At 40.2% G+C, this 14,910-nt stretch overlaps 1 protein-coding gene across 3 annotated transcripts in view; it reads right to left on the bottom strand.

Moving 5' to 3' along the window:
* Positions 1 to 228: 228 nt before the first annotated feature.
* Positions 229 to 14,910, bottom strand: part of LOC126163112 (uncharacterized) — a 78,710-nt gene continuing 64,028 nt past the window's right edge. For all 3 annotated transcript variants that reach the window (XR_007535160.1, XR_007535161.1, XM_049920035.1), the window contains one exon: positions 229 to 1,613. Coding sequence is in view for 1 of the 3 variants with exons in the window: in XM_049920035.1 (XP_049775992.1) it covers positions 1,278 to 1,613 (336 nt within the window). In the remaining 2 variants the exon portion in view is untranslated. The remainder of the gene's footprint in view (positions 1,614 to 14,910) is intronic.

Below are 14,910 nucleotides of genomic sequence, written 5' to 3' on the forward strand. Positions count from 1 at the left end.
TGTCGAATTATAATTACCAACTAAATTAGACTTCATCAGAACTTCTCCTTAAATATTGCTACCTGTGCATGTGGCAGTGATTCTTCAGTATGAAACCTTGATGAAAGATTATTAAAACGAGGTCATTCTGACTGTAAGAAAGCTACAGTCTAAGCAAATTAATAGGAGAATTCAATAGTAGAGTGTAGTATTACAAATCTGAGTGTTAATCATTTATAGACTCAAATATAAATGTAGTTCCAGTAATTATTTTATTTGTACAGTCTACATCTTACGTGATCTCACTGTCTTCAGTAATTCTTCCCAGCAAAGTCATGCAATAAGTGGTCAAAGAATGCTGCTGCAACACTGAAAATATATATTATTATTGCTTCATGACAGTGCAAGATGAACTAGGCTCTTGTTAACCATTCAATAGATCACATTATTTTACAACCACTATTGTGGAAGAACAGAAATCAGTATAAACTATATTCTTTCAATTTCATTTTATCCACAGTGCACAAAATATTATACTAGAACTAAATTACCATAAAATTTTCTTGCAATTCCATATACATTTAACAAAAATTATGCACATTCACAGACTCTCTCGACATAAAAAACTGGAACTTTATCAGATGGAAACTGTGGAACTAATTTGGGGAAAAAAAGAAACAGTTCACTGTGTTTCTCATATGAAAAATTAAAAGTAGTACATACACATATTCTTTACTATTATTAAGCAATCAGAAACAATACACCTTTTCTGACAGCAGAAGTAGCATTTATAATCAATGCAAATTTTCCTTTCGGAAGTCAACCACATACAATTATATTTATAACATAAGCTTTATAGGAACATAATGGAAATATATACAACAGAAGATGTCTTTTTAATAATCTGAATAGTCTCTCAAGAATTCACTGAAATTCCAGTACCACCCTATAGCCACAGTGAAATTCAGTCACATGATTTTAATATCAATATTAGTCTGATAAATTGAAATCTCAAACATGTCTTCAAATGTCACAATACATAAATGTTTTAGCTCCTTAAATTAACATTCATAGAAAAAACTGTTCTTTACACACAGTTCTCAGAACAAATTACCTCAAAAATTAATAACTTAAGGAAAAAATATCAAAACATTATATTTCATCTTATAACTTCCATTACCTTAAAATGGAGCATGGGTGGATGAATGTCACAGTTACAGCCACTGTTACAATATTGTCTACACTTCTGACAACAAGAATTCATTAATCTTGAATGTTACACACAATCACACAACTTATTATTTGTGGGCATGTGTTCGATGGATGAGCATCCCACAATTCGATGTGAAAATTCTACCACAAACATCACATGGTGTCTTATCATACACCCATACGCGCCGCTTGTTGAAAACCATTTTCTTCCCTCGACCTCTGCTGTATCCACTTACACCCCGACCTCTGCCATATCGATTTACCCCCCGACCCCTGCTATATCCGCTTACACCCCTACCTCTGCTATATCCACTCATACCCCGACCTCTGCCATATCCACTCATACCTCGACCTCTGCCGACACTTCCTGTTGGATGTCGTTTTGGTAACTCTTTCTTATCCTCTTGGGGAATTCTGGTGCCCTGTAAAATGGAAAGTATTACAGAACTGAAACATTATTTGTATGTGTTACATTAGCTAATGCAAGCAATATAAACAAGGGATCATCGTTGCTACAAAGACACATTTATGTTCCACTGATATAACAATAAGAATGTGCATAAATAAAAGCAATTTCATAAGTCAATAATTGTCAGTTAAAGAGTTGGTACATTTTGCTACACAATGTCAGATGCAGTAAGTATGGCTCTTGCTAATACTTTTTTTGAAAGTTTCAAGCAGAGATTTTCTGTTGGCAGCTACTTGAAACCATCAACTTGATATGCAACTAAGAAAAGGGAGCAAAAAAAATAAATGTTTTTTAGTTGAAGAATTGGGCATATGTGGAGATGAAAACCAAATCAGACAAATTTCATGAATACTCTGCATAGACACTGAAGAGAGAGTTTAAATATAGTCTAAGAGACACATGCTGCCAGCCAGTTCAACACACCAAGACCAAATCTATAAAATCGCATCCTAAAATAGAACAGGGTCAAAATACCATGAAGGAACACATTTCACCATGACTCTTACAGTTTTTGTTTTCCAAAACTAGTCAATTTCAGTACTTGCCTTATGTTACATCTCTGTTTTAGCTGTTCCTATCATGTAGGCAAATTGTAATTTATTTACTTACATTAAAAATTCTCTTCTTAATAACAATGTCGAAAGATACTTTCCATGAAGATAATATGCTAAGTTGCAGACAGGCACAATTAAAAGACATTTACTTATAACCTACCGACCACAGCCTTCATTGGAGAAAGACAAACATACACCATTCATTCACACAATCAAGCTTACTTTACACACATGACTGATGATTCCAGCAGCTCGGGCCAGAATGCAGCTAACAAATAGGGTGGTAGCAGCAATCTAGAGCGTTTGGGGAGGGGGAAGGGGAAAGGATAGCAGTGTACAGGTGACGGCAGATAGGAGTGCTGTCTGACATAGCATGCAGGGACTAGAATGCCAACAGGTGCAGTGCCATGAGGCTGTGGGGAAAGGAGGCGGAGAAAATGTAGCGAAAAAGAAAAGGGGGGGGGGGGGGGGAGATGGGCAAGTACATTGGCAGAGGGTGGCAAACTAAGATTGTAGGAGATGGGAATGCAGAGCACATGATAGGATGGAGGGAGGGGTGGGGGGGGGGGGGTGGAAGCTGTTGGGTGGAAGCTGTTGGGTGGAAGATGTGGAGACAGTGTGTTACCGTAGGTTGACACCAGGATAATCACAGGAGCAGAGAAGTGTTCTAAAGATAACTCCCATCTGCACAGTTCACGAAAACTGGTAGTGGAAGGGAAGATGCAGATGACTCAGGTAGTGAAGCAGCTGTTGAAATCAACAGCTGGTGAATGTCATACCAATAGAAAAATCTGAGCAATGACTGCAGCAAAGCTGGTAAATGACATGGCTGCTTTCACAGCTGGCCCAGCTCCTAATGTGGTAGGACAAACCTACCTGCCACAGGACTGGAATAGAAAGCACTGGTGGGTGGACAGGGCAGATCTTGTACCTGGGTCTTCCACAGGGATACGATCCTTGCAGCAAGGGATTGGGGTTGAGTTTGGGAGTAGTATAGGGATAGACCGGGATGTTAAGGAGGTTGGGTGGACAACTGAACACCACTTTAGGAGGAGTGTAAAGGGGCTTGGATAGGATGTCCCTCATTTCAGGGCATGGTGATAGGTAATGAAAGCCCTGGCAAAGGATGTGGTTCAGTTGTTCTGTTCCAGCATGGTACTGGGTGACGAGGGAGGCACTCCTTCGAGGCTGGAACTTTTCTAAATTGTGCAGATGGGAGTTATCCTTGCAACACACTCTCTACTCCCCTAAGTATCCCGGCCTCAACCTATGATAACATACTGTCCCTACACCCTCCACCCAACAGTTTCCACCCCCCTTCTGCACTATCACTTCCTCCCCATTCCTGTCTCCTACATTCTGTTTGCCACGCTCTGCAAATGCACACGCCTATCTTTCCCTATTCCTCTCCTTTTTCAATCACTTTTTCCCCATCTTCCTGCCCCACAACCTGATGTTGTGCCTGCTGGTATTCTAGTCCTCTTACACTACACCAAACAGTGCTCTTTTCTCCTCCCACCCATACACTCTCTCCCTCCCCCTTCCCCTTTCCACGTCCCCTCTACACTGCTGCTATCATTCCATGTGATCGTTGCATTCTGGTCCAAGCTGCTGCAGTTGCAAGTCATGTGTGCATGAATGTGTTCACTTGTGTGAATGGATGGTGTGCGTTTCTCTTTTTCCGACAAATGCTGAGACCAAAATATTATGTGTAAGTGTCTTTTAATGGTACCTGTCTGCAACTTAGCATGTTATCTTTATGGTACATACCAATTAACTTTCCCTACATTGTCACTATTTCTACCTGGCATTTCCACTGTTTGATTCTCTCTGTTTAAATAGCTATGTATGTAGACTGTGTGTCATTTCTTTTGCATTATGACATATGCATAGGCACCAGTATGGTAGATGTGCTTATGCACACAATATTATTTCAGATGTGAGATTAATTTTTCTATGATAGCAGTGTGTGATTGTTCCGTTATGTTCCCCATGTTTATGCATGTTTTGTCACTGTGACCTTGTAGGAGGTAGTGGTGGTGGTGGTGGTGGTGGTGGTGGTGGTGGTGGTGGTGGTGGTGGTGGTGGTCTGAAATTTAGATTTCTTAAAACATTATTGCTTTTCTCGAGGTACTGGTACAGTGGTACAGTATACTAGCACATATCGTGAAAAATCGAGACTGCATTTTTGTATCTGACTGCAGTTGCCACTTGACAATGGTATTTTTACTACAAATGACAAATTTTGGAAAAATAAAATAAAATTTAACAGCTGAGGCAAAATCTATTCCTTCATTCATTGTAACTTAAGTAAATTATTTAGGAGTGAAACTACAATTTTTTAGAAAAGAATACTTGAGACCTCGAACTGCAATACTGGGATTGACAGACATTTGCAATAAATGTAATGAACTTTTCAGGCTAGTTTATTTATATCTGTGGTGTTACATATACAACTCAATTTGGGGTTGCTGTAGTGATCACTACAAAATGGAATGAAGCAGTTATGAAATAAAGACCAATCACAGACTTACTACTTTAGTGAGGTTTAGCACAACGTCCTGCAAACATCTATATAAATGATTAAAGATCATGTCACTATGAGATTCCATTCCAAGATTTCAGGGGAAAGAAAAACAAGATGTGTTTATATCTAATCGACATTCATACTCTGCAAGCCATTGTGAAGTGCATGGTACATGGTACTTCCTTCTGTAGAATAATCCAATATATTGCGGTTTCTTCCTGTTCCATTTATGTTGGGATTGTGGGAAGGACTGCATGTGCTGTTATAAATCTAATCTCATTTTCGTGATCCCTTTGGGAGTGATATGTCTGAGGCTGTAGTATATTCCTAAATTTGAAAAGATATTTGTCAAAACTAACTTTGAAGTTATTGATGAAGAGAAAATGGGCACATCAATAAGCAGCTGGCTGAAGAAACCATTCAAATGATTAATGAGAGAAGAAAGGGCTCTCTAAGGTGAGAACATTGTCAATTTTCCAAACATATGTAAAAAAAAGATTCCAAAAAGGAAGAAAAAATCAATAAATAACATAAAAAAGTAAGTGCAGAAAGTGCAAGGAGACCATAAGGCTTGTCAACCTGATTTGAGGGTGCAACCCAGTATGCCTGTTGAATCTGGCTCATCATGTGGGTTTACAAAAACTCACATGGTGTCTGAGGTCTTCTTACACTTCACGGCTTATTTAGCTACAAAGAAAAAGTTTTAATGTGGATGTACATTTCTCATCCTCCAGAAACGCCTTTGTGGACTTTTTATAATAATTGGGTAAAACAATTACGGTTATATCAAGGTTCATAGTATAATAATTTGAAATTTTTGCAGTGGGGACGATTTATTACAAAAATAAAAACTTGGAAACAATTATCCATATAAACAGACATATAAATGTCTATTGTAGTAAATAATTTGTAGAAAATACTCACATGTGCACTGTCATGACAAATTCAGTTAGGAACTGCTTAATTGGAGTAAGACTTGGTGTTACATTTTATTTGTCATGGATGATTAAATACGATTTGAAAGGGACTACAGTTTCAAGTAGGATTTAGCAGATTTACTGAAGAGTGATAGTGATAATGAATCAATTTTCGGAAATGAGGATGAGAGTGATGCTGATGCCAATATGATACGAGAAGGTGTACAGGTCTGAGATAAAGTGGATGTGAGTGAATGTGCAGATGATGATAATGGTAGTCAGGAAACTAATGCACCTATTCTTGTATCTAGAAGTGGAAAGGTAACATAGGACATAGTACCACCTGATGTGCAAAAATGGTCAAATGTGTGTGAATTCCTAAGGGACCAAACTGCCAAGGTTCTCGATCCCTAGACACACTACTTAAACTAACTTACAGTAACTTGTGTTAAGAACAACACACACACCCATGACCGAGGGAGGACTTGAACCTCAGACAGGAGGGGCCGCACAATCCGTGACATGGCACCTCAAACTGCGTGGCCACTCCGCACGGCCCTGATGTGCACGAAGCCCTTTTCAAGGAATGTAACACATGAAATTGCACATATTCCATGTTACCTTAGACCAAAACTTACAAACACGGACAGATTGTCTCAGACTTTCTACTACCCATCACATGCAGGGTGTAATAGTAATGCATATCAATAATCATGCAGATGATAGTAAAATTATGCACCCATATATTGAACACTGGATTGAACTTGACTCTACAGAACTGTAGGCATTCTTTGGTCTACTAATAATGTGTGGCTCACACAAGGCATGTGGGAAAATGGCTTACCTGTTTTTTGAGCCACAATGAGCTTTTTAAGATTAATTAATTACATTATTGTTAAATAGTGTGTTTTAAAACAATTTCTGGAACAAAACAAAACTAAAATATATTTCAGACATAGCTAGCACACAATTGCAACTTATACGAAACTTAATTATAGGAAGCAACTAAGGTACTGTAATTTCAACATTGTCCATGCGTCTCTCAAAAAACCATTATTATTTTTGTGGAAATATTTTACATTTTACTGACATGAAGTTGCAAGAATCACTTTGGGGTCAAAAAAGACCCCAGACATACAATTTTCCAGAGCTGATACCATGCGAGGGTTAAACAATACGGAAGCCAATTTTGAGGTGTTTTAATTTGGAATCATGTTTGTAGGAAACAGGCATTTTGAAGACTAAGTAGTCATATTCATTAACTCGTTGGCACATTCTTAAATAAACATGGCCTATACAAGGATTGAATTTATTTCATCATTAGGAAGTGAATTAAAAAATTCAACGCTCGCATTTGGTAATCACTCACAGCAAATTCCATTATTTCTTCAAAATAAAGGGTGACCAGAAAGTAGAGAGGTAAAACTTGACACACGTGCCTGAAACCAAAAGAAAGTGCAAAAAGCAGCTAAACAGATGGTGCTGGACAACATTGTGTTAGTAATACCACATGAGAATTGTTAGTGTGACAGGTGTGAGGTATGCTGATGTGATAAGAACTACATCACCTTAGCATGGCTGATAAACATATAGTGGAAGGTACAACTTTTATGCAGGATGGTACTATACCCCATACTGCTACACTTGTGAAAGATCTCTTGCACACATCATTTGGTGAGGATCGTGGTGTTGTGTAGCTACAATGCTTGGCCTCCCAGGCCCCCATACCTCAATCTGCGTGATTATTGGTGGTGTTATCTGAAGTCTTCAAATCTACTACAATCATCCGACCTCATTATGGATGCTAGAAGACAAAATCTAACAGCTATTTCTCACCATACCTACTGATATGCTGTACAGTGCTGTTCACAACAATGTCCCTCAACTACAGGTATTGTTGATGAATGATGGCCGACGTGCTGAGCATGTGTTATAAAGATCACCATCACTTTGTTATGATAATTATTGCTTTTGTATCATACAATTCACCATCTGTTGGCCATTTATAGTACTTTTTTCTTTGGCTCAATAAAACGCCATTTCATTTCAAGCACTTGCATCAATTTCTACCTCTCCACCTACATTATTCTGAGAAGTCAACATTATGAAAAGGGTAACTGCAACTCACTGTATGGCAGAAATGCTGAGCCCTCACATGCACAACAAATATACTGTCAGAAAGTAAGCTTTCGACCAACAAGGCCTTCATCGGGAACAGACCCCCCCACACGCGCGCGCGCGCGCACACACACACACACACACACACACACACACACACACACACACACACACACACACACACACGCGCGCGCGCGCGCACAAACGCAAACGCATGACCACAATTCGTGGCTGCTGAGGCCTGAAGTATTGAGTTTTCAAATGTTAATTAACTTTTGGGTCACCCTGTACTTCACTATGTAAGTGATTCTGGAAAGGCAAGTGTTCTGGTGTATTAATATTCAAAGATGGAAAGCCTTTGGATCTCTCCCCTCTTACCCTTCAAAAACGGTAAATACAAATGCTTGTTCTTTCTTGTGGCCAGGAAAGCATTCCAATTAAATTTCTGAGAGTTCTTTAATTACTGAGAGTTTCTCTGAAAAAATATTTGCAAGTAGATCCCAGCTTTGAACATCAACATATCACTTGCTCTTTCCAGTACTGAATAATGAAAGTGACTTTACGAGGCACCATCTACCTTACAAATAAAGTCAAAATATCCAATCAGCACAAAGGAACTCGCGATGGTGGTAGGATTTATTGCTGCTGAAGGAAAATTTATAATGGACCTTCCTGACAGAATCATTTGGTAAATTCTATGAGTAAACAAACTGACAGAATAGGAAATTTATCAGACAAACATTTCAAAACATCAATGCGTACATGTGCAACAAAATATATACAAACTATGCCCAGTAATCATCATCTTGTTTTTGCCCAACACATCTTGTCCTTTTTCTAACTGCCAAATATTGGTTAAGTTGCTCTATCATGATGGCAGGTGTCTTTCACCATCAGTCTAATTAAAAGTTGATTAACTCTCTACAGTAAACTGATTTCTTAGGATGGATAGGATGTGTGACTGCTGTGTACAGACGCAGGAGGAACTGGCCACTGTTCGCGAACAGCTGAACGTGTTGATGGCCGCGGTCAGCCATCTTCAGGCTGCTGCCTCGGAGTGTAGCGGCAGCGGGGAGTCTGGTGCGTCACATGGTTCACCCCAGATGTTACATGCTTCACCCACAGTCCCTGCTGTCGAGACATCTTCGTGGGTACTGGGTGCGGTTAGGCCACCCTCTCCCCAAGGGGAGTGGCGGGTTCAGCGGCATTCGCGGCGCACGAGGTGGAGGGTCAATGTAGAGGCTGGCCGTGTGGCATCGCCCACTCGGCCTGTGAGTGGACATGGGGCCGCTCCTTCAGCAAGGTCCAAGCAGGCACATGGGGAGGGGGGGGGGTGGTTTATTAGTGATTGGGAGCTCCAACGTTAGGTGGGTGATGGAGCCCCATAGGGAAATAGCGGAGGGAAATAGCGGAAAGGTCAGGGAAGAAGGCCAGTGTTCACTCTGTCTGCTAGCCGAGGGGCTCATCGGAGATGCGGAGGAGGCCCTGCCGGCGGCGATAGAGAGCACTGGGTGTACCCGATTGCAAATTGTTGCTCATGTCGGCACCAATGACTCCTGCCATCTGGGTTCAGAGGTCATCCTCAGTTCATACAGGCGGTTGGCAGAAGTGGTAAAGGCGGAAAGCCTCACTCGTGGGGTGGAATCTGAACTAACTATTTGTAGTATCGTTCCCAGAACCGATCGCAGTCATCTGGTTTGGAGCCGAGTGGAAGGATTAAACCGGAGGCTCAGATGATTCTGCAGTGCAAATTTCTCAACCTCCATTATTGGGTAGAGAAATGTAGGGTCCCCCTGAACAGATCAGGCGTGCACTACACGCAGGAAGTGGCTACAAGGGTAGCAGAGTAGTGTGGAGTGCACATGTGGTTTCTTAGGTTAGAAAATTCCCTTCCTAGGTCCGACAAGACACCTCCTGAGACGCGGCAAGGTAGTAGTAGGCAAAATGCAACAGGGAATAACAATATTAATATGGTAATAGTAAACTGCAGGAGCGTCTATAGAAAGATCCCAGAACTCTCTCATTAATAAACGGTCACAATGCCCACGTAGTACTAGGGATAGAAAGTCGGCTGAAACCAGATGTAAACAGTAATGAAATTCTAAAACTCAGATTGGAATGTATACCGCAGAGACAGGCTGGACAGAAAAGGGGGAGGCGTGTTTATAGTGATAAAAAGTGCAATAGTATCAAAGGAAATTGACGGATATCCGAAATGTGAAATAATTTGGGCGAAGGTCACGGTTAAAGCAGGCTCAAACATGGTAATTGGATGTCTCTATAGGCCCCCTGGCTCAGCAGCTGTTGTGGCAGAGCACCTGAAGGAAAATTTGGAAAATATTTCAAGTAGATTTCCCCACCATGTTATAGTTCTGGGTGGAGACTTTAATTTGCCAGATATAGACTGGGAGATTCAAACATTTATAACAGGTGGCAGGGACAAAGAATCCAGTGAAATTTTTTTAAGTGCTTTATCTGAAAACTACCTTGAGCAGTTAAACAGAGAACCGACTTGTGGAGATAACATGTTAGACCTTCTGGTGACAAACAAACCTGAACTATTTGAAACAGTTAACACAGAACAGGGAATCAGCGATCATAAAGCGGTAACTGCATCGACGATTTCAGCCGTAAATAGAAATATTAAAAGAGGTAGGAAGATTTTTCTGTTTAGCAAAAGTGACAAAAAGCAGATTTCAGAGTACTTGATGGCTCAACACAAAAGTTTTGTCTCAAGTATATGTAGTGTTGAGGATCAGTGGACAAAGTTCAAAACCATCGTACAATATGCGTTAGATGAGTATGTGCCAAGCAAGATCGTAAGACATGGAAAAGAGCCACCGTGGTACAACAACCGAGTTAGAAAACTGCTGCGGAAGCAAAGGGAACTTCACAGCAAACATAAATACAGCCAAAGCCTTGCAGACAAACAAAAATTACACGAAGCAAAATGTAGTGTGAGGAGGGCTATGCGAGAGGTGTTCAATGAATTCGAAAGTAAAGTTCTATGTACTGACTTGGCAGAAAATCCTAAGAAATTTTGGTCTTATGTCAAAGCGGTAGGTGGATCAAAACAAAATGTCCAGACACTCTATGACCAAAACGGTACTGAAACAGAGGATGACAGACTAAAGGCCAAAATGTCTTTTTCCAAAGCTGTTTCACAGAGGAAGACTGCACTGTAGTTCCTTCTGTAGATTGTCGCACAGATAACAGAATGATAGATATCAAAATAGACGACAGAGGGATAGGGAAACAATTAAAATCACTCAAAAGAGGAAAGGCCGCTGGACCTGCTGGGATACCAGTTCGATTTTACACAGAGTATGCAAAGGAACTTGCCCCTCTTCTTGCAGCGGTGTACCGTAGGAATCTAGAAGAGCGTAGTGTACCAAAGATTGGAAAAGGGCACAGTTCATCCCCATTTTCAAGAAGGGACGTCGAACAGATGTGCAGTACTATAGAACTATTTCTCTAACGTCGATCAGTTGTAGAATTTTGGAACTCGTATTATGTTCGAGTATAATGACTTTTCTGGAGGCTAGAAATCTACTCTGTAGGAAACAGCATGGATTTCGAAAAAGACGATCGTGCGAAACCCAGCTCGCGCTATTCGTCCACGAGACTCAGAGGGCCATAGACACAGATTGCCAGGTAGATGCCGTGTTTCTGGACTTCCGCATACAGTTCCCCAGAGTCGTTTAATGAACAAAGTAAGAGCATATGGACCATCAGACCAATTGTGTGATTGGATTGAAGAGTTCCTAAATAACAAAACGCAGCATGTCATTCTCAAACTGAGAGAAGTCTTCTGAAGTAAGAGTGATTTCAGGTGTGCCACAGTGTCTTAGGACCGTTGCTGTTCACAATATATATAAATGACCTTGTGGATACCGTGGGTAGTTCACTGAGGCTTAGTGCGGATGATGCTGTGGTATATTGAGAGGTTGTAACAATGGAAAATTGTACTGAAATGCAGGAGGATCCGCAGCAAATTGACGCATGGTGCATGGAATGGCAATTGAATCTCAATGTAGACAAGTGTAATGTGCTGCGAATACATAGAAAGATAGATCCCTTATCATTTAGCTACAAAATAGCAGGTCAGCAACTGGAAGCAGTTAATTCCGTAAATTATCTGGGAGTACGCATTAGGGGTGATTTAAAATGAAATGATCATATAAAGTTGATCGTCGGTAAAGCAGATGCCAGACTGAGATTCATTGGAAGAATCCTAAGGAAATGCAATCCGAAAACAAAGGAAGTAGGTTACAGTACGCTTGTTCGCCTGCTGCTTGAATACTGCTCAGCAGTGTGGGATCCGTACCAGATAGGGTTGATAGAAGAGATAGAGAAGATCCAACGGAGAGCAGCGCGCTTCGTTACAGGATCATTTAGTAATCACGAAAGTGTTACAGAGATGATATATAAACTCCAGTGGAAGACTCTGCAGGAGAGACACTCAGTAGCTCGGTACATGCTTTTGTTGAAGTTTTGAGAACATACCTTCACCGAGGAGCCAAGCAGTATATTGCTCCCTCCTACGTATATCTTGCAAAGAGACCATGAAGATAAAATCAGAGAGATTAGAGCCCACACAGAGGCATACCGACAATCCTCCTGAACAATATGAGACTGGAATAGAAGGGAGAACCGATAGAGGTACTCGAGGTACCCTCTGCCACACACCGTCAGGTGGATTGCGGAGTATGGATGTAGATGTGGATGTCTCAAACAATATTACAGAAACTATTAGGGGGGAGGGGGGGGGAGAAATCATTTTTCTTTACTTACAGCTTTATACGTCAGATGCATGATGATGTGCCCACTATTTTGTTAATAGTCATAGTTATTGTGATATTTACATGAACGTAAGACACTGCACGAAATTTGGAAAAGTATTCAACGAAAAACAGAGGTTGCTATGACTTTGCATTTGGTGCGTATTACGTAATATGTTGTTGCACGCAAAATTTAGGTAACACATTGAATTTTTCTTTACACTTGGGTGGGGATATCTAATTGTCACCAATTCTGAAAATATTGATTTGACGTAGCTCACTCATTTGCAGTCGTGCCATGCCAGTGATAAAACCAGAGTGAAATATTCCTCAACATTCCCCATATTTTGCAAATGGTTTCATATATCGAAATGACATTTTGGCAAATGATAGCACGCAATGAGGAAAATATTTTACCATATCGTTATTATGCAAAACCTCATTATCTACCACATTAATCCAATAACTATAGACTTTTTTGTAAAAGAACATCATTTTTAACAGCCATCAACAGTTGGCGAAACAAGAAATTCTATGGGTTTTGGAACAACATATGTGAAGATATTACAAGCTTATTTTGTACCGAGAATGTGCTTCTTCATAAGCCACTAACTTTACTTTTCCTCAGTTGCTCACTTAATAAACTTAATAAACCACTGTTTCAGAATTCTCTCACAACTGTGTCTGCACATGTTAGTGAGGTGAGGCAGTGTAAACTCAGCTGTGTTTTGGCAAAAGAAGCAAATTTTGATATGGCAACCGGAGAAATGCGTAGGTTTTACTCAAAATTCGCAGCTCATGACGCTTCGCTGAAAGTTACAAATGGTTAATAAGCCAGGTGAAAATAAATCACTGCATTTTCAGCAGTATTCTTCTCAGATACTAATGAAAGCAGAGGTGAAAGTAGATCTTTTTGAATGGTCACCTTCAAAGTGTGGGTGTTGAGGGGCAATATAATATTTACAAAAAATGCGAGCGTAGGCTTCAGTTTAGAATGCCACTTTCCCCTCCAGCACTCAACATTTCCTCTACAGTGCTCTGAGGGACCCCCCACCATTGTCACTCCCCCCTCCAAATTCACAGCCGACTCTGCATCTAGCGTCCACAGCATCTTGCACACTATACAAGAAAAGTTGACACCAAGTTTTGAAACTAACTGTGGGCTAAGGTAAAGGGATCCACTGTCATGTATGCTTTTTAACATAGCACTACAGAAGGTAATAAGGACGCTCAAATCAACACAACAGGCACAATACACAATAGAATGCTGCAGCTTCTGGCATGGATATTACTGCAAGAACGGAACTAGCTGCTACAGAAACATATTGGGCATTGGCTGTAGCAGCAATAAAATGGGGCTGGAACTGAATATGAAGAAAACCAACCACACGTGAATAATGTGACCAGAACTAAATACAATGTTAAAATTTGTCAGGTGCAAACAGAACATGTTAGTGAATTTGTCTATCTGAGATCACTGGTAACATCACAGACTGACATTAGTATGGAAATAAAACAGCATATCCACCTAGCTAATAAATGCTATTATGGGCTGGCCACATAACCTAAATCCAGAAGAACAAAGTATCAACTGCATAAAACTTTAATACGCCCACTATTAACAAATGGCTCAAAAATGTGGACACTGACATAACAACATGAAGAGCTAATACAATGTTTTGAATGAAAGCTGTTATGCAAAAACTAAGCAGACAACTAGTGAAGATGGAGTGTGGTTCAGACAATGTAATTTTGAACTTCACAAAGTATACAAAGACCTTGAAATCATAAAGTTCATTAAAATAAACCACTTGAAATGAGTCAGCTAAGCTTTTCACGTGGAACATGAGAACCTAACAAAAATGGCACTGCTGCAAAATCCAGTGGAGCAAAGAAGTACAGGGAGACCAAGACTTCGATACTTGGATGACATATAAGATGATTTAAAAATTATAAGTGTCAGAGAATGGAGACAAGATGCTGGACAGGGACAAATGGAATGATGCCTTAGAGCAGGCAAAGCCCATCAAGGGCTGTCGAGCCAGGATGAAGAAGGATAAATGATATTTAGTTTCTGTCGGCGTTTTATTAAACTACAAGCTAATGAGGCAACTGGTTCTGACTGCTAATTTCTAACAAAAAATTAGAGTGAGGAACCAGTTCTCAGTGCATCTATGTGTCATCTACAACTCCCTTTCAGAAAAGAAAGCTAACTTGTTACAAAACAGGTTTCCTCTGCATCATTCCTTTCCCTAGCAACAAGTTATTCTCCTCATGCTAAGCATCCCCAATTAGAATCAACTGAGTTAACCCTTTCATGATCAAATTAATAAAATTTTGCATATTACTGTAA

This window comes from Schistocerca cancellata, chromosome 2 (assembly GCF_023864275.1).
Source record: "Schistocerca cancellata isolate TAMUIC-IGC-003103 chromosome 2, iqSchCanc2.1, whole genome shotgun sequence".
In the NCBI taxonomy this organism is placed as follows: Eukaryota; Metazoa; Arthropoda; class Insecta; order Orthoptera; family Acrididae; genus Schistocerca; species Schistocerca cancellata.